General features: G+C 43.1%; 1 protein-coding gene across 1 annotated transcript in view; it reads left to right on the forward strand.

Moving 5' to 3' along the window:
• The first annotated feature begins 210 nt into the window (after positions 1-210).
• Positions 211-26,275, forward strand: part of LOC115528106 (citron Rho-interacting kinase-like) — a 31,794-nt gene continuing 5,729 nt past the window's right edge. The window contains exons 1-4 of the mRNA XM_032595474.1: positions 211-445; positions 6,987-7,128; positions 14,248-14,423; positions 19,793-19,894. Of these exons, the coding sequence (XP_032451365.1) occupies positions 350-445; positions 6,987-7,128; positions 14,248-14,423; positions 19,793-19,894 (516 nt within the window). The 5' untranslated portion in view covers positions 211-349. The remainder of the gene's footprint in view (positions 446-6,986; positions 7,129-14,247; positions 14,424-19,792; positions 19,895-26,275) is intronic.

Consider the following 26,275-nt stretch of genomic DNA (forward strand, 5'->3'; position numbering starts at 1 on the left):
ACTTATTTAAGTCATTGATTCTGTAAGTATTTATTAGAACTTGCTATGTGTCCTGGCTCTGTGTAAACCCTTGTGGAGCTCCACAAGGGCTTACACTATAGGTGGAGTAGATAATTTATTTATAAGTAAGAGACTATGTCAGATAAGTGTATTACCTCCTGTTACAGTGAATAAAAATCTGCTCTTTAATGTCAGATTTGCCAGACTGAACTTCCTAAGACCTGTGTGGTGACCGTTTTTACCTCCCTGTGCCCAACATCTTGAAGAAGATCAGGATTTTTCAGGCTCTTCCTCCTCAAATTGGTAGCACACACTTGCTCTGCTCCTATATCTCTTCACCTTTGGAGAGATGTTGAAGTTCAAATATGGAGCAAGGAATCTGCTGGACGCTGGTGCTGCTGAACCCATTGCCAGCCGGGCCTCCAGGTTGAATCATTTCTTCCAGGTAACAGGCTGCCAACTCCTTCACCTGCGTGTGTTCCCTTGGCCCCTCCTTGTTGCTCTTATCCTTATAGGACTGAGGCTAATCTTCTAGGAGAAATCTCATTGGATGTTTTATATTGCTGATAGTTTTGGGAAAAGGAGCCATTGTACAGACAGAGGAGTAGATAGCTGAACTTGTCCTTGAAAGGAGATCTCTCTCTCTTTTTTTAAAAATCATTTCTCACACTTTACACATCTATACTAAGTGTTGTCCTTTTATTAAAGAAAGAAAAACAAAATTTATCAAGAAAATATTTGACCATAATTGCTATAGGTGTAATCCTATTTTCATTCAAGAGATGTTTATTTAAAACAAACAAAACAAAGCTTGATAAATACCCACACCTGTGAAAACCATAGTCCACTCAAGAAATAGAGCATTTCTGGGTTGCATGGGTGGCTCAGTCGGTTGGGCATCTGACTCTTGATCTCAGGGTCCTGACTTCAAGCCCCATGTTGGGCTTTGTGCTGGGTATGAAGCCTACTTAAAAAAAAAAAAAAAAGAAAGAAAGAAAGAAAAAAAGATATAAAATATTTCTATCACCCCAGAAGTATTAAAGCTTACTATCAGGAAATAATTTCCAAGTGGATTTCTAATTCTTTTGTTTTTGATGAAACATTGTTGGTGTAGAAATCCTTGTTCGACTTATATATTCACCAGTCAGGGGGACAATATGGATAGTAGTGAAGATTTAGGTTTGAATCCTGGCCCCACATTAGTTAGCTGTGTTACCTTGAATGACTCATTTGCCTTCTCTGAACCCATTTGCCACTCTTTTTTTTTTTTTTTTTAAGATTTATTTTATTTATTTTGAGAGAGAGAGAGTGCATGAATGGGTGACGGGCAAAGAGAAAGGGAGAGAGAGAGTCCCAAGCAGGCTCTGCACTGTCAGTGTGGAGCCAGATGTGGGGGCTCAAACTCACAAACGATGAGATCGTGACCTGAGCTGAAAACCAAGAGTCAGACGTTCAACCAACTGAATTACTAAGGTGCCTGCATTTGCCACTCTTGAAAATAGAGGTTAGAGCACCAAATTCAGAGGGTTGTCATGAGGATTAAATGATAATTTATGTAAAGCACTTGGCTCTTGATAAGCCAATAGTTATAAATGGTAACTATTATTAATGTTAAGTGTAGAAATAATATTAGTTATGGTAATGATAAATTTAAAAAAAAATTTTAATGTTTTTATTTAATTTTGAGAGAGAGAGCACGAGCAGGGGAGGGTCAGAGAGAGAGGGAGACACAGAACCCAAAGCAGGCTTCAGGTTCCAAGCTATCAGCACAAAGCTCGATGTGAGGCTCGAACTCATGAACCTTGAGATCATGACCTGAGCTGAAGTTGGACGCTTAACCAACTGAGCCACCCAGGTGTCTGAGCCACCCAGGTGCCCTAGTAATGATACATTTTTAAAAAAAGATTTTAGGGGCACCTGGGTGGCTCAGTCGGTTAAGCATCCGACTTCAGCTCAGGTCATGATCTCGCGGTCCGTGAGTTCGAGCCCGCGTCGGGCTCTGTGCTGACAGCTCAGAGCCTGGAGCCTGTTTCAGATTCTGTCTCCCTCTCTCTCTGACCCTCCCCCGTTCATGCTCTGTCTCTCCCTGTCTCAAAAATAAATAAACATTAAAAAAAATTTTTTTTAAATAAAAAAAAATAAAAATAAAAAAAAGATTTTAAGTAATCTTTACACCCCATGTGGGACTTGAGCTCAGAACTCTGAGATCAGGAGTTGCATGCTCTACTGACTGAGCCAGCCAGGTGCCCCAGTAATGTTTACTTAACAGTAACTCTATTTTTAAATTTTATTTTAATTTACATTTATTTAAATTATATTTTAAATTTTATGTTTACTTAACAGTAATTATATTTAGGAGGGTATTTATGCATGGATGCCTGTATGATGATAAATACTAATACTTTTTTGATGACATTTTCCCCCCAAAATACTGGTATTGGGGAATGTTCAAACAGATCAGTGGAGACAGACTGAAGGCTTAGGTTGTTCTATGCCATCTTCCCTGTTGCCATTTTAAGCCATGAGATATTTTTCACAAATGAATAGTCTGCCTCTGACCCTAGCTGACTGGAGTACTGCCACATTTTAGCCCCTCTACATTTTACTCCAAAACTTTAACAACTTCTTACAAAATTTACTGAGGGCTTATAGTGTGCTCATTATGTAACAAGTGTGGCTTCCAGAGAGCTGGGTACAGGGCCAGCGTGCTCCTGATTATCTCGCATCAGAACAGATGTAAGGACTGTTTTGACTTACATTTTAAATAGGAGGAGACAGGCAGCAAGAGAGGCAAGGACTCGTCCAGGATCATGCAGCACCAAGCTCCAGAGATCGGACATGTAACCACTGGCGACATTGCCAGTGTGTGTCAGAGTTTATTAAATGTATGTTATACTTGGGGTGCCTGGGTGGCGCAGTCGGTTAAGCGTCCGACTTCAGCCAGGTCACGATCTCGCAGTCTGTGAGTTCGAGCCCCGCGTCGGGCTCTGGGCTGATGGCTCAGAGCCTGGAGCCTGTTTCCGATTCTGTGTCTCCCTCTCTCTCTGCCCCTCCCCCGTTCATGCTTTGTCTCTCTCTGTCCCAAAAATAAATAAACGTTGAAAAAAAAAATTAAAAAAAAAATGTATGTTATACTTAAGTGTCATTATAGAAGCAAGGATTGTGGGTAGATCCCCAGTTCATCTTTTTTTTTTTTTTTTTTAAATTTTTTTTTTTCAACGTTTTTATTTTATTTTTGGGACAGAGAGAGACAGAGCATGAACGGGGGAGGGGCAGAGAGAGAGGGAGACACAGAATCGGAAACAGGCTCCAGGCTCCGAGCCATCAGCCCAGAGCCTGACGCGGGGCTCGAACTCACGGACCGCGAGATCGTGACCTGGCTGAAGTCGGACGCTTAACCGACTGCGCCACCCAGGCGCCCCTCCAGTTCATCTTTTTTTAATGAGTTCCTCCCTGCCCCCACGACTGGTATTATTTGCAACTGTAGCATACACCTGACAATTGTCTAAACAGGCACTGGATACTGTTCTTTCCCATACAGTGCTATTTTACCAAGGTTTAGATAGAGTAGTGATTTTGTTTTCCATCCAGGGAAGTACTCTAGATTGGGTCTTAGCTTCTACTAACATTCTGCTTAACTTTACAACGACTTCTCTGTTGGCGGGCGGCAGATTTTTAGGTTTTTGAGCCAGCAAAGTTTCACAAATTTGCTGGGCTAATGTAGGTTTGCCAGCTTTTTATTTTGCCAAGTAAAGGATGTACAGAGAAAGGCCTATTATCTCCAGTCCTTTCATTTCAAAAATAAGGGACTTTTTTTTTTTTTTTTTTTTTTTTATAAATAAGGGACATTTTAAGAAATACCAACAGGGGTGACTGGATGGCTCAGGTCATGAACTTCCGGTTCATGAGTTCAAGCCTCACATCGGGCTCTGTGCTGACAGCTCAGATCCTGGAGCCTAGTTAGGATTCTGTGCCTCCCTCTCTCTCTGCCCCTACCCCACTCATGCTCTGTCTCTCTCCCTCTCAAAAATAAACATTAAGGGGCGCCTGGGTGGCTCAGTCGGTTAAGCGGCCGACTTCGGCTTGGGTCATGATCTCGCGGTCCGTGAGTTCGAGCCCCGCGTCGGGCTCTGTGCTGACAGCTCAGAGCCTGGAGCCTGCTTCGGATTCTGTGTCTCCCTCTCTCTGACCCTCCCCTGTTCATGCTCTGTCTCTCCCTGTCTCAAAAATAAATAAACGTTAAAAAAAATTAAAAAAAAAATAAAAATTAAAAAAAAAATTTTTTTTTAATGTTTATTTATTTTTGAGAGACAGACTGAGTGTGAGCAGGGGAGGGGTAGAGAGAGAGAGAAAGACACAGAATCTGAAGAGGCTTCAGGTTCTGAGCTGTCAGCACAGAGCCCGATGCGGGGCTCGAACTCACAAGCCGCAAGATCACGACCTGAGCTGAAGTCGGACACCCAACTGACTGAGCTACCCATGCGCCCCAAAAAAATTTTTTTAAGAAACGCAACAAAGGAAGGATGTTACTTCAGAAAAAAAAGACCACTTTAAAATTTGAATATATTTAGCTTTATAGACAAATCATTATGAGGTGTTCATTTTTTCTCATTTTTGGCCAACTTGAGAACTTTGTTAAGAATCAGTACTGGATTTGGGAACTGCTGCTGTAGTTAGTCCAAACTACTAAAGAACAAAGGAACAAAGGCTTATTAATTTTTGGAGTTTGTGGCAGAACTATAAAGTGACAGGTATGGTGGCTTGTGACCCAGTGCTTCACATACCCAGCTGAGGTTTGAATTTCTTGATGAGCTTGCTAATAAAACAGATTTTAGGGGCACCTGAGTGGTTCAGTGGGTTAAGCGTCCAACTTCGGCTCAGGGCATGATCTCACAGTTTGTGAGTTTGAGTCCCGCTTTGAGCTCTGCGCTGACAGCTCGGAGCCTGGAACCAGCTTCGGATTCTGTGTCCCCCTCTCTCTCTGCCCCTCCCCTGCTTGTTCTTGGTCTCTCCCTCTCTCAAAAATAAGTAAACATAAAAAAACAAAAAAACAGATTCTAAGCCACAACCTGGAAAATTCTCACTCAGTAGGTCGGGGATAGCACCAGATAATTTTTTTGTTGTTTTTCGGCTAAGTTCTTCGGGTGATTCAATGTAACCAGTCTGTTTCTATTATCCAGTGCTGTGTAAGAAACCATTCACAAAGTTTAAAGCAGCAATGATTTATTTTTCTTCTGATTCTGTGGTTTATTTGGATTCAACTAGGCAGTTCTGTTCTACCCTGTGATGTCAGCTGGGGTCACTCAAGGGGCCATATTATGTTGGGAGCTTGGCTGGGACTGGAACATCTGGGTGCTGACTGCTGACTGGGGCATCTGACTTTTCCTCTAGCTGACTTCTCTATGAAAGTCCTTCATTATTCAGTAGTCTAACCCAGGGCTGGTAACTTTCTTCTGTAAATAATAAATATTTTAGGCTTTGGGAGTGGCTCCAACTATTCAACTCTGCCACTGTAGCACAAAAGCAGCCACAGTATGTAAATGAATGGGTGTGGCTGTGTTCCAATAAAACTTTATTTATAAAAACAGGCAGTGGGCCAGATTGGCCTGTGGGCCATAGTTTGCTGACCCCCGTCTGGTCTAAGCTTTTTTACATGGCCACTGGCTTTCCCAAAGAGAAAAGCAGACGGTGCTAGGCTCCTTTAGAACTCTGCCCAGAACTGGCACAGTGTCACTTGTGTCACCTTCTGTTGCTTAAAGCAAGTCACAGAGGAAGTACAGATCCAAGGGGAGGAGAAATAGACTCTGGCTCTTGATGGGAGTGGCGGCAGCACCTACAAAGTTAGAGGGCCTGTTGGTGGCCATCTTGGCAGAGAGACCCCACACAATCCATAGCCTGGCCCATGGAAATCTTTGCTCTAGACCAGAGGTTGCAAACTCATGTCCCTAGGGGCCAGGAAGTGAGTATAAGTGAGTCACATGGGCCAGATGGAAGACTGGCAGTGAGGTCTGCAGTGAACTGCTGAACACATTCACTACGGAGGGGCAGCATCACTCAACCACAGCTCAGCATCACTAGACAGGAATGTGGGACAATGTTGCCCAATCCTCCAGTATTTTAGGAGAACCCTCAAATCCCACCCTTTCTTTTGAATGGAATTTCCTGATTTTTCAATATTGGCAGAAAATTCAAATTTAAGTGCTGCAGGCCTGGGGTGCCTGGGTGGCTCAGTTGGTTAAGCGTCTGATCATGACTGTTGGCTCAGGTCATGATCTTGCGGTTCGTGAGTTCGAGCTCTGAGTCTGACTCTGTGCTGACAGATCAGAGCCTGGAGCCTGCTTTGGATTCTGTGTCTCCCTCTCTCTCTGCCCCTCCCCTGCTCACACTCTGTCTCTCTCAAAAATGAAATAAACTTAAAAAAAAAAATAAAAATAAATAAATGCCGCAGGCCAAACAAAACATGTCTGTGGGCCAGATACAGTCTGCCAGTTTGGAACTGTTGGTCTAGGTCATGAATAAATTCAGCTTCAGTGTGGGCACTTCGTTCACACTACTTTAGATTGTTCAAGGAAATTAAAGAAACTGCAGTTATATTAGCAAACCTCTGGGCGCACTTGAAAGATGTAGCAATCATTGTGTCCTATTGTAGAGACATGGAAACACGTCAGAACCAGCAGGGTCCGGAGTCAATGTTCCCGTGAGCCTCAGACTGTTAAGAAGGAGGGTCCTTTTCTTATTAATGGCACGCTCGTGAAGGTTTTCTTCCCAGGCACTGGTGAAAGAAGCCCACAATAATGGAATTGTACAAGTGATAACTTAATGACTCTCCATTGATGTCGCTTTAAAGAATGAAGCCACAGAATTGTGCTGTTAGCGTGTGTCGTGAGCAGTTAGAGTTGGTGGCTTGTAATTTACTCTGTGTGGATGTTATTGATCAAAGCTTTTCATTATTGACAGTGTCTCCATCTGCTGTTTGCTGTTTTTAGGGGAAACCACCCTTTCTGACTCAACAGCAGATGTCTCCTCTTTCCCGAGAAGGGATATTAGATGCCCTCTTCGTTCTCTTTGAAGAATGCAGTCAGCCTGCTCTGATGAAGATTAAGCACGTGAGCAACTTTGTCCGCAAATGTAAGTTTGGAGAGGTTTTTTCTGGAAAAGTGTTCTGGGAGAGAAAACTGCAAAAATGCCCGAGGCAGAATGAGTTAGTGGTTGGTGGTAGTGAGTAGGAACTTTGCTCTGAGGAAGGCAGACTCAGTTTTAAGGTCAGTTTCCACCTGTTGCATTTGGGAGAACAGATAAGTCAGGTCTCCTGGTTGCGAGGGTCAGAAACTCAACTCAAACTAGCTTAGGCCAAAAAAGTGAATTTATGGCTCACTAAACTGAGCTCATGAAGCCCATCCAGGGATGGGTCAAACTTTAGGCATGGCTGGATCCAGGTACGTGAGTTAGTCCTCCGGCTCCATCCTTTTTTTTTTTTTTTTTTTTAATTTTTATTTATTTTTGAGACAGAGACAGAGCATGGATGGGGGAGGGTCAGAGAGAGGGAGACACAGAATCCGAAGCAGGCTCCAGGCTCTGAGCTGTCAGCACAGAGCCCGACGTGCGGCTCGAACTCACGGACCGCGAGATCGTGACCTGAGCCGAAGTCGGACGCTTCACCGACTGAGCCACCCAGGCGCCCCCTGGCTCTATCCTTATACCCACTCAGGGCTGATAATCCTGCAGGCGTAGCAGGCACAGTATTTGATTTTAATAAATTGCACTTATTTTCATTAACTTAATTTAAATTTAGTTTGAAACAAGAAAACTATGAACAAAATAATTATAGTGATTTTGGGTTATATTTATCCTTTTGTCAGTGGTATCATAAAATATAGTTTTTGACTTTTTTTAATGTTTATTTACTTTTGAGAGAGAGAGAGATAGTGAGTGAGCGTGAGCAGGGGAGGGGCAGAGAGAGAGAGAGGGAGACACAGAATCCGAAGCAGGCTCCAGGCTCCAAGCTGTCAGCACAGAGCCTGATGCGGGGCTCAAACCCACAAACAGTGAGATCATGACCTGAGGCGAAGTTGGAGGCTTAACCAACTGAGCCACTCAGGCGCCCCTGGTTTTGTTTTTTTTTTTAATGGAGGAAGAGGCTGATGAAGGCAGTTGTATCTAGGGCCTATGAAAGTCATAAATCGGCCTTGGCCACACCCTGTTCGTGTCTTCCTCAATGTGGGGGAGTGGGCTGCTGGTGTCCCAGTTTTGTATTTTATTACTTTACATCAGTGTTTTTTGTCCAGTGGTGGTTTTGCACCCCCTACCCCCCCCCACCTCGGACACTTGGCAATGTTTGGGAGACATTTTCAGTTGTCACAACTTGCAGGGAAGGGTGCTCCTGGCATCTAGTGGGTGAAGCCAGAGATAATGCTGACCTTCCTGCAATGACAGAATAGCATAGAATTATCTGGCCCAAAATTTCAGTAGTGCCGAGTTTGAGAAACCCTCCCTTATGCGACTTTGCTGTGTAACCATGCACCTTGAACTATAGTGGTCTGAAACTATAATCGTTGTATTACCCCTCATGAATCTGTGGGTTGAGGATGTTTCCACTCCATGTGACTTGGGCTAAGATTGCAGGCACCCAGGACTCTCCTGGTCTAGAAAGTCCAAGATGGCCTGCACAGTGTCTGGTATGTTGCCTAGAAGGCTGGACTCGGCTGGGACTCTGGGATGACGGGGCCTTTCCCTGTCTCTGTGAAGTCCAGGCCTCTTGCTCTCCAAGTGGCTTCCCTGTGTGGTCTCTCCATGAAGGGTTAGCCAACTACAGCCTGGGATCCCTGTTTTGTAAAGCAAGTTTTACTGGAAGGTGTTGGCCAGGCCCATTTGTTCACGTACTGCCTGTGGCTGCTGTCACACTACAAGGCCTTTGAGTAGTGGTGACTGAGACCATATGGCTTACAGAGCCTTAAATATTTATTCTCTGGCCCTTAAAGAAAAGCTTGCTGACCTCTGATCTACATGGTCTCTCTAGTAGAGATGTCGACTTCTTACCTGGTAGCTCAGGGCTTTCAAAAGCACCAAGGTGGAAACTGCCGGGACTTCTTAGGGCTTAGGTGTGGAAGGGACATAAGATCTCTTTTGCTGCATTGTCTTGTTTGAAGTGAGTCGTGGGGCTGCCCAGATTCCATGTGCCAGGGAGTCTAGGCGTAAGGGCGTGAGTTCTAGGAGGTGTGTGTATGATTCGTTGGCACCATCTTTGGAGATGGCTACCACACCTTATGCAATATTTATTTTCCACTCTCTATATTAATAGGATCCCCAGGAAAGATTTTAACTGGTTCTGTTCTGGGTCATCTGTCTACCCCGTGACCAGGGGCCGGGCCAGGATGTCAAGTGTTATGGGCCTCATCTGGGTGCCTAGGGGTTCAGGGCACTGCAATTACCAGGGTCCCATGGAATAGGGGATGTGGAAGTGCCCAAAGGAGCTGAGAGTTTTGAGTAGATAAAATTAGTGTATGTCCACTTGTCTTTTCTGTTTCCTTATCTGCAAAATGGGGAAAATGCATATCCAATAAGGCTGTGTGGGGCTTGAATGAGTTAGTGCACAGATTAGGCTTACGTTGCCTGGCACACAGGAGATAATAAATGTTACCCAGTAATGGTAGCCACCAGCCTCCATGTATATTTAATATATTGTAGGTCTTTAACTCTGAAATGTACTTGGGTACTATTCATTATTCCATATTTATTTGAATAAACTCCCACCTTATTTTCTTGAATATTTAAATCCTCAAATAGGGAGTGGGAGGGGAAGGGAAATTATGAGACAGACTAATTTATCAAGCCATCTACCGGCTCCTTCATTAGTCTTGAGTCTGCCCTCTGGTTACTTTAAAGTAGTGGATCTTCTAGACTCATTCAGTAATCAGGGGGCTTAGGCTTAGCGAAATGTAGATTTTTCTAATAGAATTCTCTTGCAAGGAACTGTTTCATATTTTTGAAGAGGCTTCCTGGAGAGTACAGCTGAGAGGCTGTGATTGGAAAAGGGTGATTACATTAGTATGTCTGGTTCCCCTGCCCCTCCCCCCCCCAACCTCTTTTTAAGTTTCTGTTTTGGAATCTAAGTGTTCTTACATGGGTAGAAGGGCCCAAAAGTTGCTACTGCATAAGAGACTGTTGCTACTCCATCCTACTGCATGGAGACCGTTGGAGGAAATGAGACAGCGGGTATGGCCCTGAAGTGGTATCCCTAGCTGGAGCCAAAGTAGGACAGGGAACCCACATCTGGGAACCCAGGGAAGAGATTTTTGTTTCTTAATTACTGTTCTATTCCCAGTGCCTAAAACAGTGTCTGGCACATGATAGATGTTCAGTAAATATTGGTCGAATGATTATATTGCCGAGTGAACAAAGTTAAGGGGCAAAATTGTAAGTATTGTATTGTAGAATTTGTGTAAAAAATAAACTGATATTAAAACATGAATAGGGGGTTCCTGGGTGGCTCGGTTGGGCGTCTCACTTCGGCTCAGGTCATGATCTCACGGTTCGTGGGCTTGAGTCCTGTGTCAGGCTCTGCCCTGGCAGTTTGGAGCCTGCTTGGGATTCTCTCTCTCTCTCTCTCTCTCTCTCTCTCTCTCTCCTCTCTCTCTCTCTCTCTCCTCTCACTCTCTCTCTCTCTCTGCCCCTCCCCCGCTTGTGTGTGCGTGTGTGTGTGTATAAACTTAAAAAAATAAAACATGAATAACAAAGTGCTGATAATTGTTGACATTGGACTATTCTTGGTGGTTTGACGGTAGCTTTAATCCTATACTCTTTCAGCTACATTTACTGTAGGCAAGAGCTTCTGTATGTTACCAACTGTAGTATGTATGGGCGAGTTATAACTATAAGAAATTTTTTTTCCAATTCTAAACATAATACAAAGTTAAATATATAAAAGGTCCAAATGATAAAAAAAATTAAATAAACATGGGGTGCTTCGATGGCTCAGCCAGTTAGAGCATCAGTCTCTTGATTTTGGCTCAGGTCACCATCCAGGGTCGTGGGATCGAGCCCTACATTGGGCTGAGCTTGGAACCTGCTTGGGATTCTCTCTCTCTCTCTCTCTCTCTCTCTCTCTCTCTCCCTCTCCCTCTCCCCCCCCCGCCCCTCTCCCCTACTCTTGCACTCTCTTCCTTTTTCTCTGTCTAATAAATTAAAAATAAAAATAAATAAAAGGTCAAAATGAGAGAATATCCCTCAAAATCTTATCTAAGATAACTGCTGTTAACAGTTTGGTGCATAGTGTTGCAATTTTTTTGTCCTTATAAAATATTTATTATGGACATTTTGAAGTGGGTCTTAAGGTAAAGAGAATAATGTAATGAGCTCATGCGTACCAGTCAGCAAGCAGTTATCAACCCTTTGCGTGTATGTTCTAACATTACTTTTGTTTAATTTTACACAAAGTGGATCATATGTATGTAATATTTTGCTACTAGCTTTGCTCATTTAGCATTATATTTACTCAACAAATATTTATGGAGCACTTGCTGTGTGCCAGGTTCCGTTTTAGGTACTGTGTTCACAGTAGTGATCAGCACTGACAAAAATTCCTGCCCTTAAAGAATATGTAATATATTCTAGTGGAGATTGAGCTACCTCATGTGCCTAATATGGTTTTATGTGGGTGGGACTTTTAGGTCGATTCCACTTCCCTGCTGATGGACCTTTAGGTCATTTCTGATTATTTTTCTGTTACAGGCAGTGCTCATGATGAATATCTTCCTGTCTATTTCGAGCACATCTGCTAACGTTTCTGTGAAGGACAAATTCCTAGAAATTGAAATGTTGAATGACTGAGTTTCAGAAAAGGAAGCGATACACTGTGCTGTATTGGCTTTTGCCCCTGGGTCCAAATGTTTATCTGACAAGGTCACGCTTTGACTGCCTTTTCATTACCATGCTTTGGGTCTTCATTTCCACCTCAATATTCGGTACTTAAATGCTGTAACTAACAGTGTGCAGGGCTGAAGTGTGATGTGGTTTTGGAATCACAGAAGCTGCTGGCATGGAGGGAAATTGTGAATCGTCTTTTTTTTTTTTTTTTTTTAATAGTCATAGACTTGAGTTGAGTATCTCAATCATTCACCTTAATAATTCAAAGCCTTTGGAAAAAGACCTAAAATTTGGTAAGGTTTCTCAGAATTCTGAGTATCCTTGTGGTTCTGTCTATAGCGGTTTATTTACTTGTGTGACTGAAATGCCTGGTGGTTACAGCGATGGATCCAGAGTTGAGTTGGACAAATGCAGTAAGCAACTTAGGGACCCAAGGCCTAACAGAATTGGGAGAGGCTGGCTTCATGCGCAAGCAGTAATAAAATCAGGTTCAACCCAGGAAGTTGCAAGCCAGCATATTTGGGGAATTATAATTCAAAACTCAAATACTTGATCTGAAAGAAACTTGGAAAAATGGCAGGGAAGAGAGACAGGGCTTGGCACAGGGATGGCAGGGCAGAAGGAAGATATTGTGCAGCGTTCAGTCTTGCTTCTGCATGAATTCTCCACAAAGGTGCTCCAGATTTATTTTTCGCAATGGTTATGATGAATTTATTCGGATGTGCCGACCACGCTTGCCTGATTCCTCCAGGGACCAAAGGGAAATGCTTTCAGGATGACTGGCTGAAGAGACAGGTGGGAAGGCACTCAGTGCAGTGGAGTTCATCATGTGTACCTTTGATCCAAGTGAATGCGACTCAACCCACACAACAAAGAAAGGAGGTGGATACCAATTAAAATTGTATTGGCTAATTTATCAATATTCTGCTCAGTGACTATAGGTAATGAAATGACTTTTCCCCTTGTTGGATTAATTTCCTCCTATTGTGTGAATAACTTGCCGAGCGTAGCTCTAGAATGTAGCTCCCAAGTTTATTTGGTGCCCAACCATGGAAAGGGCAACCTGCTCTAATGCCTGGAGGACTTTAGTGTCTGTCTGGGATATCAAGAGTCTCTTGGTCTCATCATGGCACCTTTCTGAGGGATTCTCCAGAATAATTTTGATTCCGTGTTCCTCTTGTCTTCCTTTGGAGCATAACCCCTATATTTGATGCAGCTTCTCTGTAATGTGCAGGATTGAATTTTTTAGTCAGCTACAGCTGTTCCACTTCCCTCTTTCAGATCCTTAGAGAGTCATTGCATATCCAGTGATGTCCCAGCTTACTGTTCTTAGAGTGTCAGTAAATATACTGTAGATTCCAAATCTGCCATCCATTTAATCCATACTTCATACATTCAGGATCTCCACCTGTTATGGACTGAATGTTTGTGTCCCCCTGCAAATTCATATGATGATGAAGTCATGAAGGTGGGGCCTCTGTGATGGAATTGTTGTCCTTAGAAGAAGAAAAAGAGAGACGAGGGTTCTGTCTCTCTCCATCTTGTGAGGATATAGTGAGAAGATGGCTGTCTGTAAGCCAGGAAGTGGGTTCCCACTAGGAACTCGGTCTGCCAGCACTTTGATCTTGGACTTCCCAGCCTCCAGAACCGTAAGAGATAAATGCCTGTTGTTTAAGCCACCTCATCTATGGTATTTTGTTACAGCAGCCTGAGCAGACTAAGATACTGACTGAGAGATTGCACTTGAAAAAGGAGTACGACCATAGGCAAAGAAACAGATAGTTGCAAACCCTTCCAGGTGTGTGACCTGTCAGTGCTGCAGAGCAAATGTCCAGGGCTCCATTTTCTTTTTCTTTTTGGTAGCACTGCTCCGTATTAAGGGAAAGGAGGTATTACTGACAATCCGAAAGAGATGGGTTTGTGGGATAACACTGCGCAGTAGCACTAGAATGGGATAAGCGGGAGGTCAGCTCTAAAGTCGACTGAGTTGGGAATCGTGTTGCTTACGTCACATTATGAACCAGTCTAAATGCTGATAAGCGTGTTTGACCAAACGCTGCCCTGTGGCCTTCAGAGAGGAAGAAGAAAAGCCTGATTTGTGTTCTCCTCCTATTTTCTGAGTCTACAGGATTCAAATCGTAGCTACCATGGAAACTGCTTTGGAATTTCTGGAGCCCTTAATTTTAAACTTAACATATAAAAACACTTTTGTGCTGATTTTATAATTATTCATGACGGATGGGAAAGTGACTAAAATGTCTTTTGACAGCGAGGGAACACATAGGAACACTTTTTTCCTTTTTTTTTTTTTTTTGTGCTTTCATAAAGATGAGCGTATTGGAAAGTGCTTCACTCACCTGGGAGTAACTCTTACATCTCTTGCAGATTCCGACACCATCGCTGAGTTACAGGAGCTCCAGCCTTCAGCAAAAGACTTTGAAGTCCGAAGTCTCGTGGGCTGTGGTCACTTTGCTGAAGTGCAGGTGGTAAGAGAGCGAGCAACTGGCGACGTCTATGCCATGAAGGTCATGAAGAAGACGGCCTTGTTGGCCCAAGAGCAGGTAGGAGCATCTTCACACCACACCCTTTCCCCTTCCTGTACCAGGATGTTCCCTGCAGAGGCAATCATCTGCTGAATTGACATCTGGGATTGAGCAAGATTTCCTCGGCGACTCTTTGGTTAATTACAGTTGCAGAAAGAGCTCTCCCGTTCTCAGCTTTTCTTGAACTGATACTGACTCATTTTGAGGGCCCACAAGCTTCCCGCGATTGCTTTATTGTGTTTCTATGGTTGTATTTTATTCAGAATCAACGTGGCCTTTTAACTAATGAATTTAAGATGACCCTTTATGACCGTCAGCTGGCAGTTTCGACATGTGCATATTGTGGGGTTAGGCAGCATATGGTTGTGTGCACATTTTCTATACTTGTGTTGTGGGCATATGCGTTTGATTTTAAAACAGGCCTTTGAAGAAATTAAATAAAATTGTCCTGTGGCAAGAGTGTTGCTTGTTTGAGAGCAGGTAAGAACTTCTTTTTTATGGTCATGGTGTTTTTCTTTCTTTTAAACAAGGCTGCTGCTCCAGACATATCGATTCATTTGCCGAGTTTCTAGAGAGACTGCCATCAGCCTTGGCGTTCAGAGCAATTTATTAGTTACAGACGTCCGAGCACACATCATGTGTCTGATAATGTACCCGGCTCCGTGGGAAGCCCGTGAAAGGAATTGAAGCTCCATGGCCGTTAGTTGCAGGGTTTTAAAAACAACTTTGGAAAGCGGAGAAAAAATGCAAATGTATAAAGCAGGCGCTTAGCCGCTAAACATCACAGAAGGGAGAGCAGTTAGCAAATTCACCAGCTGGGGAGTGAGGAGAGATGTGAGTGAGCCAGGGACGGTTAGGGGAGGTTCACACTGCTGAGAGCGAATGCAGGTTCTGGGCGGAGAGACGTGACAGGAGTGTGGCAGGTGGAAGTGTATGTGTGACGTTCTGGAGGTTTGAGTACTAGAATGCTGTACAGATGTGTGTGTGTGTGTGTGTGTTCCTTAGTGGTTTAGAACAGATGGGACTAGGAAATGGGGAGAAATGAGACATTTGGGTGGGGAGAGGGTAATTGGTGGGAAATCTGATGAACCTTTTTTTATTGTGGCAAAATATACATAACATAAAATTTACTGTTTAAAATTTTTTTTTAATTTTTTTTTTATTTTTGAGAGAGAGAGAGAGAGAGACAGAGCGCAAGTGGGGGAAGGGCAGAGAGAGAGGGAGACACAGAATCTGAAGCCGGCTCCAGGCTCTGAGCTGTCAGCACAGAGCCCGACGCGGGGCTCGAACTCCTGAGTCATGAGATCATGAGCGGAACCAAAGTTGGGCACTTAACTGACTGAGCCACCCAGGTGCCCCTAAAATTAGGGTTGTAATTATTTAATTAGGGTTGTAATTAATTATTTAATTATTTAATTATTTAATTAGGGTTGTTTTAATCCTTCTTAGGGTACAATTCACTGGCCTTAAGTGCATTTACCAATGTTGTGCAACCATAGCCACTATTTCTAGAATTTTCTCATCCTCCCAAACAGAAACTCTGTACCTATTAAATGTTAACTCGTCATTCCCCCAAGAACTGTTTGGAATGGCAGCTCACTTTGTGAGGCAGCTGGGGATCATTTACACTTTTGGAAGGAGGAGGTTGGGATCAGAGTCTGAGGACTCAGTGGCTTTGCGTGGCCTCCAGTCAAAGAAGCAGCGGAGGGCAGGAAGCTGCCTGTCAGAGTCCGAGAATGATGTAGCCTGTGTTTAGCAGTGAAATGTGAGCTACTTCACAGGAAGGAGAAATGACAGGACGTTACCGATCATTTGGAAGGGAGGAATGGGAGGTGTTCACTTAACCTCCCAGTATCTAAGCAGCCACCTATCCTCGGTACAAACTTACTGAGCACCTGTTGTGTGTGGTGTGCTTCTGGGTCCTTGAGGGGAGGCATGAAGTGTAGCCCTGACCTTGCAACGCTTCTGTTTTAGGTGGGAAGTAGTGCATGTAAAAAGAAAACAATCTAATATACTGCACTGCAGGCAAGCGACAGAGATGTGCAGATAGGGTGCCTTCCTTCCGGTGAATGACTCACGATGACCCTGTGTGAGGTGTGGGCTGGGGGATTTTAAAAATAATACACATCCAGGAACTAATAAAAGCTACCCAACCATTCCTTAAGAGGGTGAATAAAAGAAGAGTCTTTAATTGAGCCATGGCAAGGCTTCAAATTTAAGGGCATGAGAAGAGAAAAAACCAGCACAGGATGTGAATGAAAGGAAATGCCAGAGAAGGAGGTAGAGAGGCGACATCCTGTAAGCAAGACCTATCACCTAGGAGAGGCCAGCACACCTGTTCAGGGCTCTGTGAGAACCAGAAGAGTCCTCAGAGACCATTTATTTTATTTAAAAAAATAAAAATAATTTTTTAATGTTTATTTTTTAGAGAGAGTGCAAGTGGGGGAGGGGCAGAGAGAAGGAGATACAGAATCTGAAGCAAGCTCTGGGCTGTCAGCACAGTCTGATGGGGGGCTCGAACTCACGAACCGTGAGATCATCACCTGAGCCAAAGTCAGATGCTTAACTGACTGAGCCACCCAGGCGCCTGAGACTATTTATTTTAATGGGGGCTTCAGGGGTCAGATGAGGAGCCAATGGTGAGCAAATGAAGATGTAGGCTTCTCAGTTCAGCCAACCTTCACTGAACACCTTTTATGTGACAGGAAAGAAGGACCACAGATCAGGTTCAGGAGATTACAGAAGTTGGGTGTTTCCGGAATGTGTTCCATATAGCACTGTGGTATGCAAGATGATTTTAGGTAGTACATGGACAAAACTATTTTGAGGTGTTTAGTAGTCTAATATTAACTAGCGTGTCTAAACCTGGGAGTTTTATAGATGTTAAAATAAATGGTAGAAGGCATATTTAAAGTTAAATTATTACTACTTTTTTGAAGTTTATTTATTTTGAGAGAGCAGAGCGGGAAGAGGGGCAGAGAGCGAGGGAGAGAGAGAATGAAACAGGCTGCATTCTGTCAGCACAGAGCCCGATGTAGGGCTTGATCTCACGAACTGTGAGACCATGACCTGTGCCAAAACCAAGAGTCGGACGCTTAACTGAGCTACCCAGGTGCCCCTAAAGTTAAATAATTTTTATTTTGAAATAGTCACAGATTTATAGAAAAGTTGCAAGCACAGTGTATCAGCCAGGATTCTATAATATAAAAATATGCACATTAAATATATATATACATCTACACATTGAATATCCATACATACACGTGTATGATGACTTACCCAATTGTAAGGACTGTAAAGTCTGAAATCTGTAGGGGAGGCCATAAGCTGGAAACTCTTGCACAGAACTGATAATGCAAACTTGAGGCAGAATTTCTTCTTTATCAGGGAAGCCTCACTTTTGTTCTTCATATGATTGGCTGAGACCCACCCAGGAAGGATCATCTCCTTTACTAAAGTCAACTGATTGTAGATGTTGACTTGTTAACCATATCTACAAAATACCTTCACAGCAATGCTTAAGATTAGCTGGGTGCTATAGCCTAGCTAAGTTGACATGTAAAACTATCACAAAACTATGAACAACTTTTTTCTTCTGAGCCATTGAAAACATGTTGCCAGTGGTGCCCTGTTACCTCCAATACTTCAGTGTGCATTTCCTACAAGAAGGACGGTCTCCTGTGAACCACAATACAGCCATCACTATTGGAAAAGACACAATGCTACATTATTGCCATCTAATCCTAAGACCCCGTTCATGGTCCACCAACTGTTTCATGGTCTTTTAGAGCAAAAGGGTCAAGCTCAGGATCACACATAACATTTAGTTGTCCTGTCTTTTTAGTCTTTTTCAGTCTGGACCAGCTTCTCAGTTTTCCCTGGACTCTCATGACCTTGGCCATTCTGAAGATTACAGGCCAGTTATTTTGTAAACATACAGATATGTTTAATGTTACTCAGGTTCATTCAGGTTATAGATCTTTGGCAAGAACATCACAGACAAGATGCTCTATTCTTCTCATTGAGTCCCACCGGGTGACCCCATTTCAGTTTGTCACATTCATGTCGATGTTCACTTAGGTATCGGCCATGCTTCTCCACTGTAGGGCCACCCCTTTCTTCTTCGTCATTACATGAGTATTCTGTAGGGAGGTGCTTTCAGACTGTGGAAATACCCGATCCTCCTAAAACTTTCAGGTTCTTAATTTATAGCTGTATGGACTTGCATGTTCCTGTTTAAGTCAATGAATTAGAAGCCATTCCTGTCATTATGTATTTTTATGCTCAAATCGTCCTCTAAGCTGGGCCATGAGAATCTCTTCAGGTTGATTTCTGTGTCTTTTGACGCATCCCCATCTTTGAGTTACTGTCTTGCTTTCTGGTGCAAGATGTTAAAGCTCTTGTGCTTTTACCTTGCCTGCCCCACCCTTGCAATCAGACCTTTCTCAAAGGGTGCCTGTTCCTTTTAGTGTAAAATGGTATTTAGAAACCAAGATCCGGGTACTAGGTGTCCTTATTGCTGTTGGAGTGTCACTGCTTCCAGATCCCTTTCAGTGAGCAGAGCTAGAGAATAGAAATTCAGGTATTTAATATAGCTACTTGCGTGCGCGCGCGCGCACACACACACACACACATTTATTTCTCTATTTCTCCATCTCTGTATATTGAAAAACCATGTGTTCATACCAATACGTCCAGGTCCAGTCCAACTTCACTGAGTGTATTCTAGTGTTCACCCTTTCTGTGTTTGTAGCTCCCTTCTCTGATATCACCCATAATATTTTAGCTTATTTTATGCATCTGTGTGTATCCAGTCTACTGTCTTTGCTGCCACTCTTCTCATTGGTAGGCTTAGATGCCCCGTTCCAGGCTATCGCTGCCTGTGGATGCCTTCCTCACCCTATTTGGGCCCTTGATACCTGATATTGGACTGCCTCCCTCCCCCCCCCCCCGCCCCGGGCCCCCACACATAGTTGCCGCCCCTCCTCACCCTGCTTGGGCCTTGCACCCTGTTCTGGGCCCTGTGTCCCACTCTCCCTACTACCTGTTATGGATGCTTACCTTGTTTCTGTTCCACCTAATGGATTTAGGACTGAATTATTCAGGGAGAGAAGGTGAAGAAGAAAAAGAGGGAGATATTTAGATTCAAAAGAAGTGAGTTGCTTTAAGGACAAAAGTAAATAATTGGACAGATAATACACAGATCTGGCAAAAATCATGAGCAAAGTAGACGAATGAATGAAATTTGTGGAGTGCTGGGCTAAGGGATGGTTTTTCTTTCTTAAACTAGAGACATCAGTTTAGGCTTAAAGAGAGGTTGGGACATTCACCCCTCCCCCAACACTTTGTTCTTATATAATTGTCTAAAGGGTTTCTTTTCCCCCTAGGTTTCATTTTTTGAGGAAGAACGGAACATATTATCTCAGAGCACAAGCCCTTGGATTCCCCAGTTACAGTACGCCTTTCAGGACAAAAATAACCTTTATCTGGTGAGTCTTTTCATCCGTCTCTCTGAATTAGTCCAATGCTGATACTCAGATATCATAGACATAGAATTGGGTGTGTTTCTTGTCCATATGGTCTGTTGAGTTGCTGTCCTGACTTTAAGGTGTCTCCCTGTTCTCCTTGTCCTAAAGATGAAGGGCTATCCCATTTAGAAACAGCCCCATTTGTTGTTGAGTATTGTAGCTGTGGCTTAAAGGGCAATAATGAGAAATCATTTATTTGGAAATAGTCTGATACTACCTTTAATAGACTCTTGCTTTAATTTTTTTTTTTTTTGAGACATAATTGACATACAACATTACATTAGCTTCAGGTGTACAGTGTAATGATTCAGTATTTGTATATACTGCGAAATGATCAACCACTAAGTCTAGTGAACATCATTTAAATTTTTTAATTTTTAAAACTTGAGATAATGCACAGTTATTTTAAGAAGATGCAAACACTGCAGAACTGTATGAAATAGGGAAAGTTCTCTACCTTTCTTTCTAATCCCTTTCCCTAGGGGAACCTATTATTGGTTATGTATATTCTTCCTGACCCTCATGGAAAAAATATTTCCATGTCTGTATTTATTTTTATTTTATTTTTTTTTTAAATATATATTTTTTTTTCAACGTTTTTTATTTTTATTTTTTGGGACAGAGGGAGACAGAGCATGAACGGGGGAGGGGCAGAGAGAGAGGGAGACACAGAATCCGAAACAGGCTCCAGGCTCTGAGCCATCAGCCCAGAGCCCGACGCGGGGCTCGAACTCACGGACCGCGAGATCGTGACCTGGCTGAAGTCGGACGCTTAACCGACTGCGCCACCCAGGCGCCCCTCCATGTCTGTATTTATAACACATGTATATAGTTTGTTTTATGAAACTTGTATATTACTTTCTACTCTTTTCTTCAGCTTGCTTTTTGCCTTTCAGCAATTTACCCCGGACATTTTTCCATGTCAGTACATACAGATCTGCCTTGTTCTTTTGAACAATGCCATAGTATTTCTGATGTACGTGTAGCATAACTTTCACAATACTAAAATTAATTCTGGAGCCTTGTTTAGGTTCTTGGGGGCTTAGATTCCTAAAGTAAAAAAATTTATCCCGGAAACAATTTTTGTTCCTGATTAAGCCCTTAAAACAAGACTATCATACTATTACCTTGAATGGAGAGAAACTCTTATAGAAGAGGCTCATGTAAGAGGAAAGGGTATGAGAGGGTTGGATTCCAATTTATCTTAAACTTCCACTGGATAGTTTTGGGGGACTTTATTGCCTTTATTTCTGACCTGTAATAAGCACTTTATTTGGTTTCCTATTAGTTGAGAACCTATTGCTGGTAAAGAAGTACCCCCCACACCTCCTCCCCAGCCCCACCTAGCCTTCTGAGCAAGAATGTTTATATACAAATGCATTAGGAGATTGGCCTTGCACTAACCACATGGTAGAGGTGATGACAAATTCTAAGTGTTCTATGTAACAGTGATGACAACTGGTGGTTGACATTGCTTGTATTCGGGTGGCCAATGAGGATGACCAGAGGGGCCCTGGGAGTGATACCAGCTCGTAGTTTCCTTTGTGTTGACTAGTAGTTTTGTTTCTATTTTTGTTTTCATGGCTCAACACTTTTCAAAGTGCATCTTCAAGAGGGTAATACCTGGTCATTTCAAAAATTTTAACCTCTTTGGTGCCACCATTTTTATCCCTACCAATTGACTTTGTCCTAGTGGTAGACCTTCCCTTTTTCTTTTTAATGGTGTAATTAACTGCTGTGGACTTCCTCTTGGGCACAGCCTAACTGGAATGCCTTATGGTCTGGGAATATCAGCCTCTCCTCTGCTAAGAGACCTCCCAGTGGCAGGGGGCTTCCTTTTTTTGGGCCTGTTGTCTGTGGGGCTTCCATCTGGATGTTGCCCCTGGCATTAGCATTCCTAGCTTAATGACCATCTTTCCAGGTTTTCTAGCCGCCATCTTACAAGACGGGAATGATCTCAAAACAGTTGTCTCCTGGAGTTCTAGTTGCCTCAGCACATTGATACCTGGCTGCAATGACATTTTTACACCCTTCTTTTCATAGCTCAGTTGGGTATTGCTGATGGGATCTTGTAATTATTTCCCTGTCTGCATTCTCTTCTCAAGTATGTTGGTAATTTGGAGTAAAATGCTTGCTAAGGGTACAGTTTTCTTATAAATATCCAAACTCAGCATTGGAACTAAGATATGATTATAGATCCCCCATTCTTTATCTGCAATTCTGAAATGCCCAGAGCTCTGAATAACCTCAAGTTCCTTAGTTACTTATTTGGCAGCAAAACCTGACCTGAATCTCTTCTTCATTCCCTTTAGTATGACTATTTGTAATTTTGCCAAAAAATTGTGATTTTGATTGCATTTGATTACAGGGTGATATCTCAAGCCATACCCTAGGGTGTTACATAACATAAAGTATATGCACCATTTTACTTTTCTAAAATCTGAACATTTCTGCATCTGGAAATACATTCTGCCACAAGATAAGGGGACCATAGATCTATATTGGTATCGTGAAGTACCAAAATTCCATTGTATCTATTGACCACTTATAGATCACCAAACCTTTGAAGTTTGGGGAAACATAAATTATCCTAAGCTCCCTGGCAGTTGAACGTTCACTTGTAATGCAAATGCAGTTTAATTGAAGATACATTTAGAAATCAGTGAATAAAACAAGTAGGAATCGGTGACCTATATATTTCTCAAAGCTGTCTCTTCTCTCCATTCTTGCTTCGACTGGGTGAGTTCCGGCTGCCATCTTCTTTTGCCTGCATTACTGCAGTAACCTCCTAAGTGTTCTCCCTGCCATCTGTCTTGCCCTTCCCCCAGGTCTTCTACACACTGCAGCCAAGTCATCCCACTGTTAAAACCCTTTAAGACTCCCTGCTGCCCTCTGGATAAAGTCCAGACTCTTCCATGTGGTTTCCAAGGCCTTTTTCATATATACCTCTAGGCTTGTTGCTTACCATTTCTTTGTTTTTACTTTACATTCATCCTGACCTTCCTTTGGTTCTTTGATCTGGCCTCTGACCTTTCTCCACGCTGTTCCCTCTTTCCCTGTTTCCCAGGCTAACTCCTATTTCTCCTTCTGGACTTGGGCCAGGTATCACTTCTTCCAGAAACTCATCCTGGCCTCTCTTCTTCCGGGAGGGTTGCCCTTCTGGCTGCATACTCATAACACCCTGTGTGTCCTCTTCATGAGTGGGTGTTGGGCTACCCTACCAGGCTACACCTCCCTCCACTAATGGAGGGATTCTGTTTCCCTTGCTTCCTGTGGTGCTTCCCCAAGTAAATGCTTAAGATGCGTCTATTCAACGAATGTCTGATTAATTTCATAGAAATTGATTTACATACAGATTTACTTACTGTGTTATGGAAATCACACATTAGTAGTAGGAGTTTTATTCTCTAAAGTATGTAATTCAAGTTAGATCCAGTGGGATTTTCAAAATTTGGAGTGCAGTGCAGGGAAATTGAACTTGGATCCTTTTGAAATTTGATGGTTAAAAATGTATTTGTCGTTACATACCAATGAATGTGGCTTGCCATTTTCTGGCGTATAGAAAATTTCAATGAAGTCCATTGTATTAATGTCTGGTTCTATATAACAAGGCTAGTTCTGTGTTCTGGCAGGCAGCCCATGGAAACAGCGCTTTGTTGATCTGGTTCATGATGAAATCTGTTCAATTCTGTATAACAGATGCCTTCACCAGTGTCCTTCCAGGAAGGAGCTGGTCTTTACAAAGAAACCATTGTTTTGCAACTCACCACTTGTAGTATTGTTGCATCTAAGCCCTTTGTGAGATTCTTAAAGCTTGCTGGCTTTGTATTGATGTTTTTCATGCCATGTGTCTTCAGGCTGCCCTTGCTCTGAGTCACAACCGATCCATGAATCTTTTTTCCTTACAGTGGCCTCACATTGACTTCCCTCTGTTCATTCCAATTTTTTCTCCCCCAGTTGCACATAGGATGTATTAGTTAAGGTATAGACTAAGCTACTGTAACAAAAAGATACCAAAATACAGTCCGAACTGACGGAGCAGCTCTGTTGTATGTGATAATCCAGGGACCCGGGTTCCTTCCATCTTGTGGCTCCTCATCCCTTAGGATGTTGTCCTCTTTGATGTGGTTGAAGTCGGGTATTTTTCTATTTCACCTGGCTGGTAGGAGAAAGTAGAGGACAGAACAAGCAAACTCCTTTTACTTAGAAAGATATGGAAGTGGGGCACATCATTTCCTTTGCTGTTTTATTGACTAGAACTTGATCATATGACCTTACATCTATACCGTCTAGTGGCATGGCCATTCTCCAGCTTCGGGAAGAATGGATTTGGGGGACCAGTTGTAGTCTGCCACAGAGGTTAAAACACCTACTTTTGTAGGCAATAAGAGATCTGGGTTTTAAAGCCGGGCCCCCTAGATCCACCTCCCATACTTTTACCCATTATGTTACACTGTCACATCCCAAAGCACTTCTGTTCCGTCCCCGGTTCTGAAGTCCTGCTTGGGATTAGTTCTTTACATTGTCTCGCTTTGCACCGAAGCAATTGCACAGGTGGTATTTCCTTCCTTTGTAGGGACAGTTTGGAGGTTGGCTGTTTTTAGACAGTGACCCCTGTGGCCTGTGGGTGTTGGGCTCTAGCCTCTGCTGACACTGGGAGTCTGGAGAGAGTTAACAAATACAACTTCATTGTTTATTTTCGTAAAATGTGGCAGCTTATGATAGTTTTGACAGTGAGACATGTGCTGTTTTGATCTCTCAGAAAAGATTATCCAGTTTTCAGGCATGTCTCAAAACTCACCAGCATGTTCTCATGTTGCTGTTTCAGAAGCCTGGGTTTGGAAGCTGGCTGCCCGTTGGAAGGAAGCTGTTACTTAGAATATAGGTTCTTGTTTTATTACTCTTCCTTGGTTGGTCTCTCTGGAGTCATTGGCCTTTTCGGCTTCAATGTTCTCATTGGTGAAATGAGATATTAATACCTCTTATTGACCCCAATTCAGTTGCTGAGTATGTTATTGCCTTGGAGGGGTTCTTTGTGCCTTCAAAATAGTTGTTTTATGTCCTGGTCTTTCGAGGCATATTTCAAGTGAATGCATTTAAAGTCTTAGTCGTCACAATTTTTTTCCATTGTCCCAGTTTGCCTTGTCCCATGGTCCCAGTTTCTGGCTTAGTAGATCGAAGATGGGGCCCAAGAATTTGCAACCAGGTGCCAGGTGATGCTGCTGCTAGTCTGGGGGCCCCACTTGGAGAACCATGGTCCTACGGCTATAGTTACAGTTAATTTCTGGCTACTTCTTCCTCCTTTTGCTCCTTCAACAATGGTGAAGTTTCTCAGATCCTGTCCCTTGCTCTTTGCTCTTTCAGGTTGACAAGTGGTACCTACTCCCCAGCTCTTAACTAGCCCCAGGGTTCTTCACCAGTGCAGGGTGCTTCATTAATTCATGTCCTCAGTTACCTAGTTTGAGTGTGCAGTCTGTTTCTTGCCAAGACTCTGGATGATTCAGTGCTCAATGAGGATTTTTCTGAATAGATGGATGAATCAGGCTGGGATTCCTATTTTCTGAAAAAAAAAAAAAAAAAAAAAAAAAAAAAGGGTCTTCTCTCTTTTTCTCTTGGTGACCTTGCCTTTCATGAAGAATAATTTAGAGTCCCTGCCAGGGACCACTCTGCTTTGAGAAGCCCTTCCTTCCTCCCAGATGCCAAAGATCAGGGACAGTCCACAGGGCAGATAACGATGCCAACACCATTGTTACATTTCCGTGGCACTTTCAGGCAGGCTGATTGTAGTGCAAGCATTTCAAGGGCACGTTGCTGAAAGGGTGGCCAGCACAGCATGCTTCTAATGACACCCTGTGCAAATTGGAATAGGGTACAAGGACTATTAAATACTCACCCCTTCCCCACATATGGATATGAGCGCATGCAGGTGTGCATGTATGTGCATTCATGTGCACGTGCGCATACACACACACACACGCACACACACACCGCACACTCTTGTCCTTTGTTTCAAATGCCACACAACTGATGGGCATTGCTCTCCCTTGCTATCCCTGTACTTGGGGTGTAGCTGCAAACACCAACAGAGAGGCCTCTACTCCTTCCAAACCGAACACATGTAAGATTTGCCCTTTAATTAGTATCTGCAGCTGCTGCCATTAGAAGGGTTTGTCTCTGTTGGCCTGAATGTCTTTGCTTTAAAAGAGCAAGTCTGTGATAGCTCCAAGCCAGGCTTGTTTGTCAGCTGCTGTGCTTTCTCTGCCATCTGCAGGGCTGCCGCATTGTTTAGGGCTGTTTCCCTATAGGGCCCTTTTCCTCCTCCCGTCGCCCCAGCCTTTGATT

The sequence above is a fragment of the Lynx canadensis genome, chromosome D3 (assembly GCF_007474595.2).
Source record: "Lynx canadensis isolate LIC74 chromosome D3, mLynCan4.pri.v2, whole genome shotgun sequence".
Taxonomy (NCBI): Eukaryota; Metazoa; Chordata; class Mammalia; order Carnivora; family Felidae; genus Lynx; species Lynx canadensis.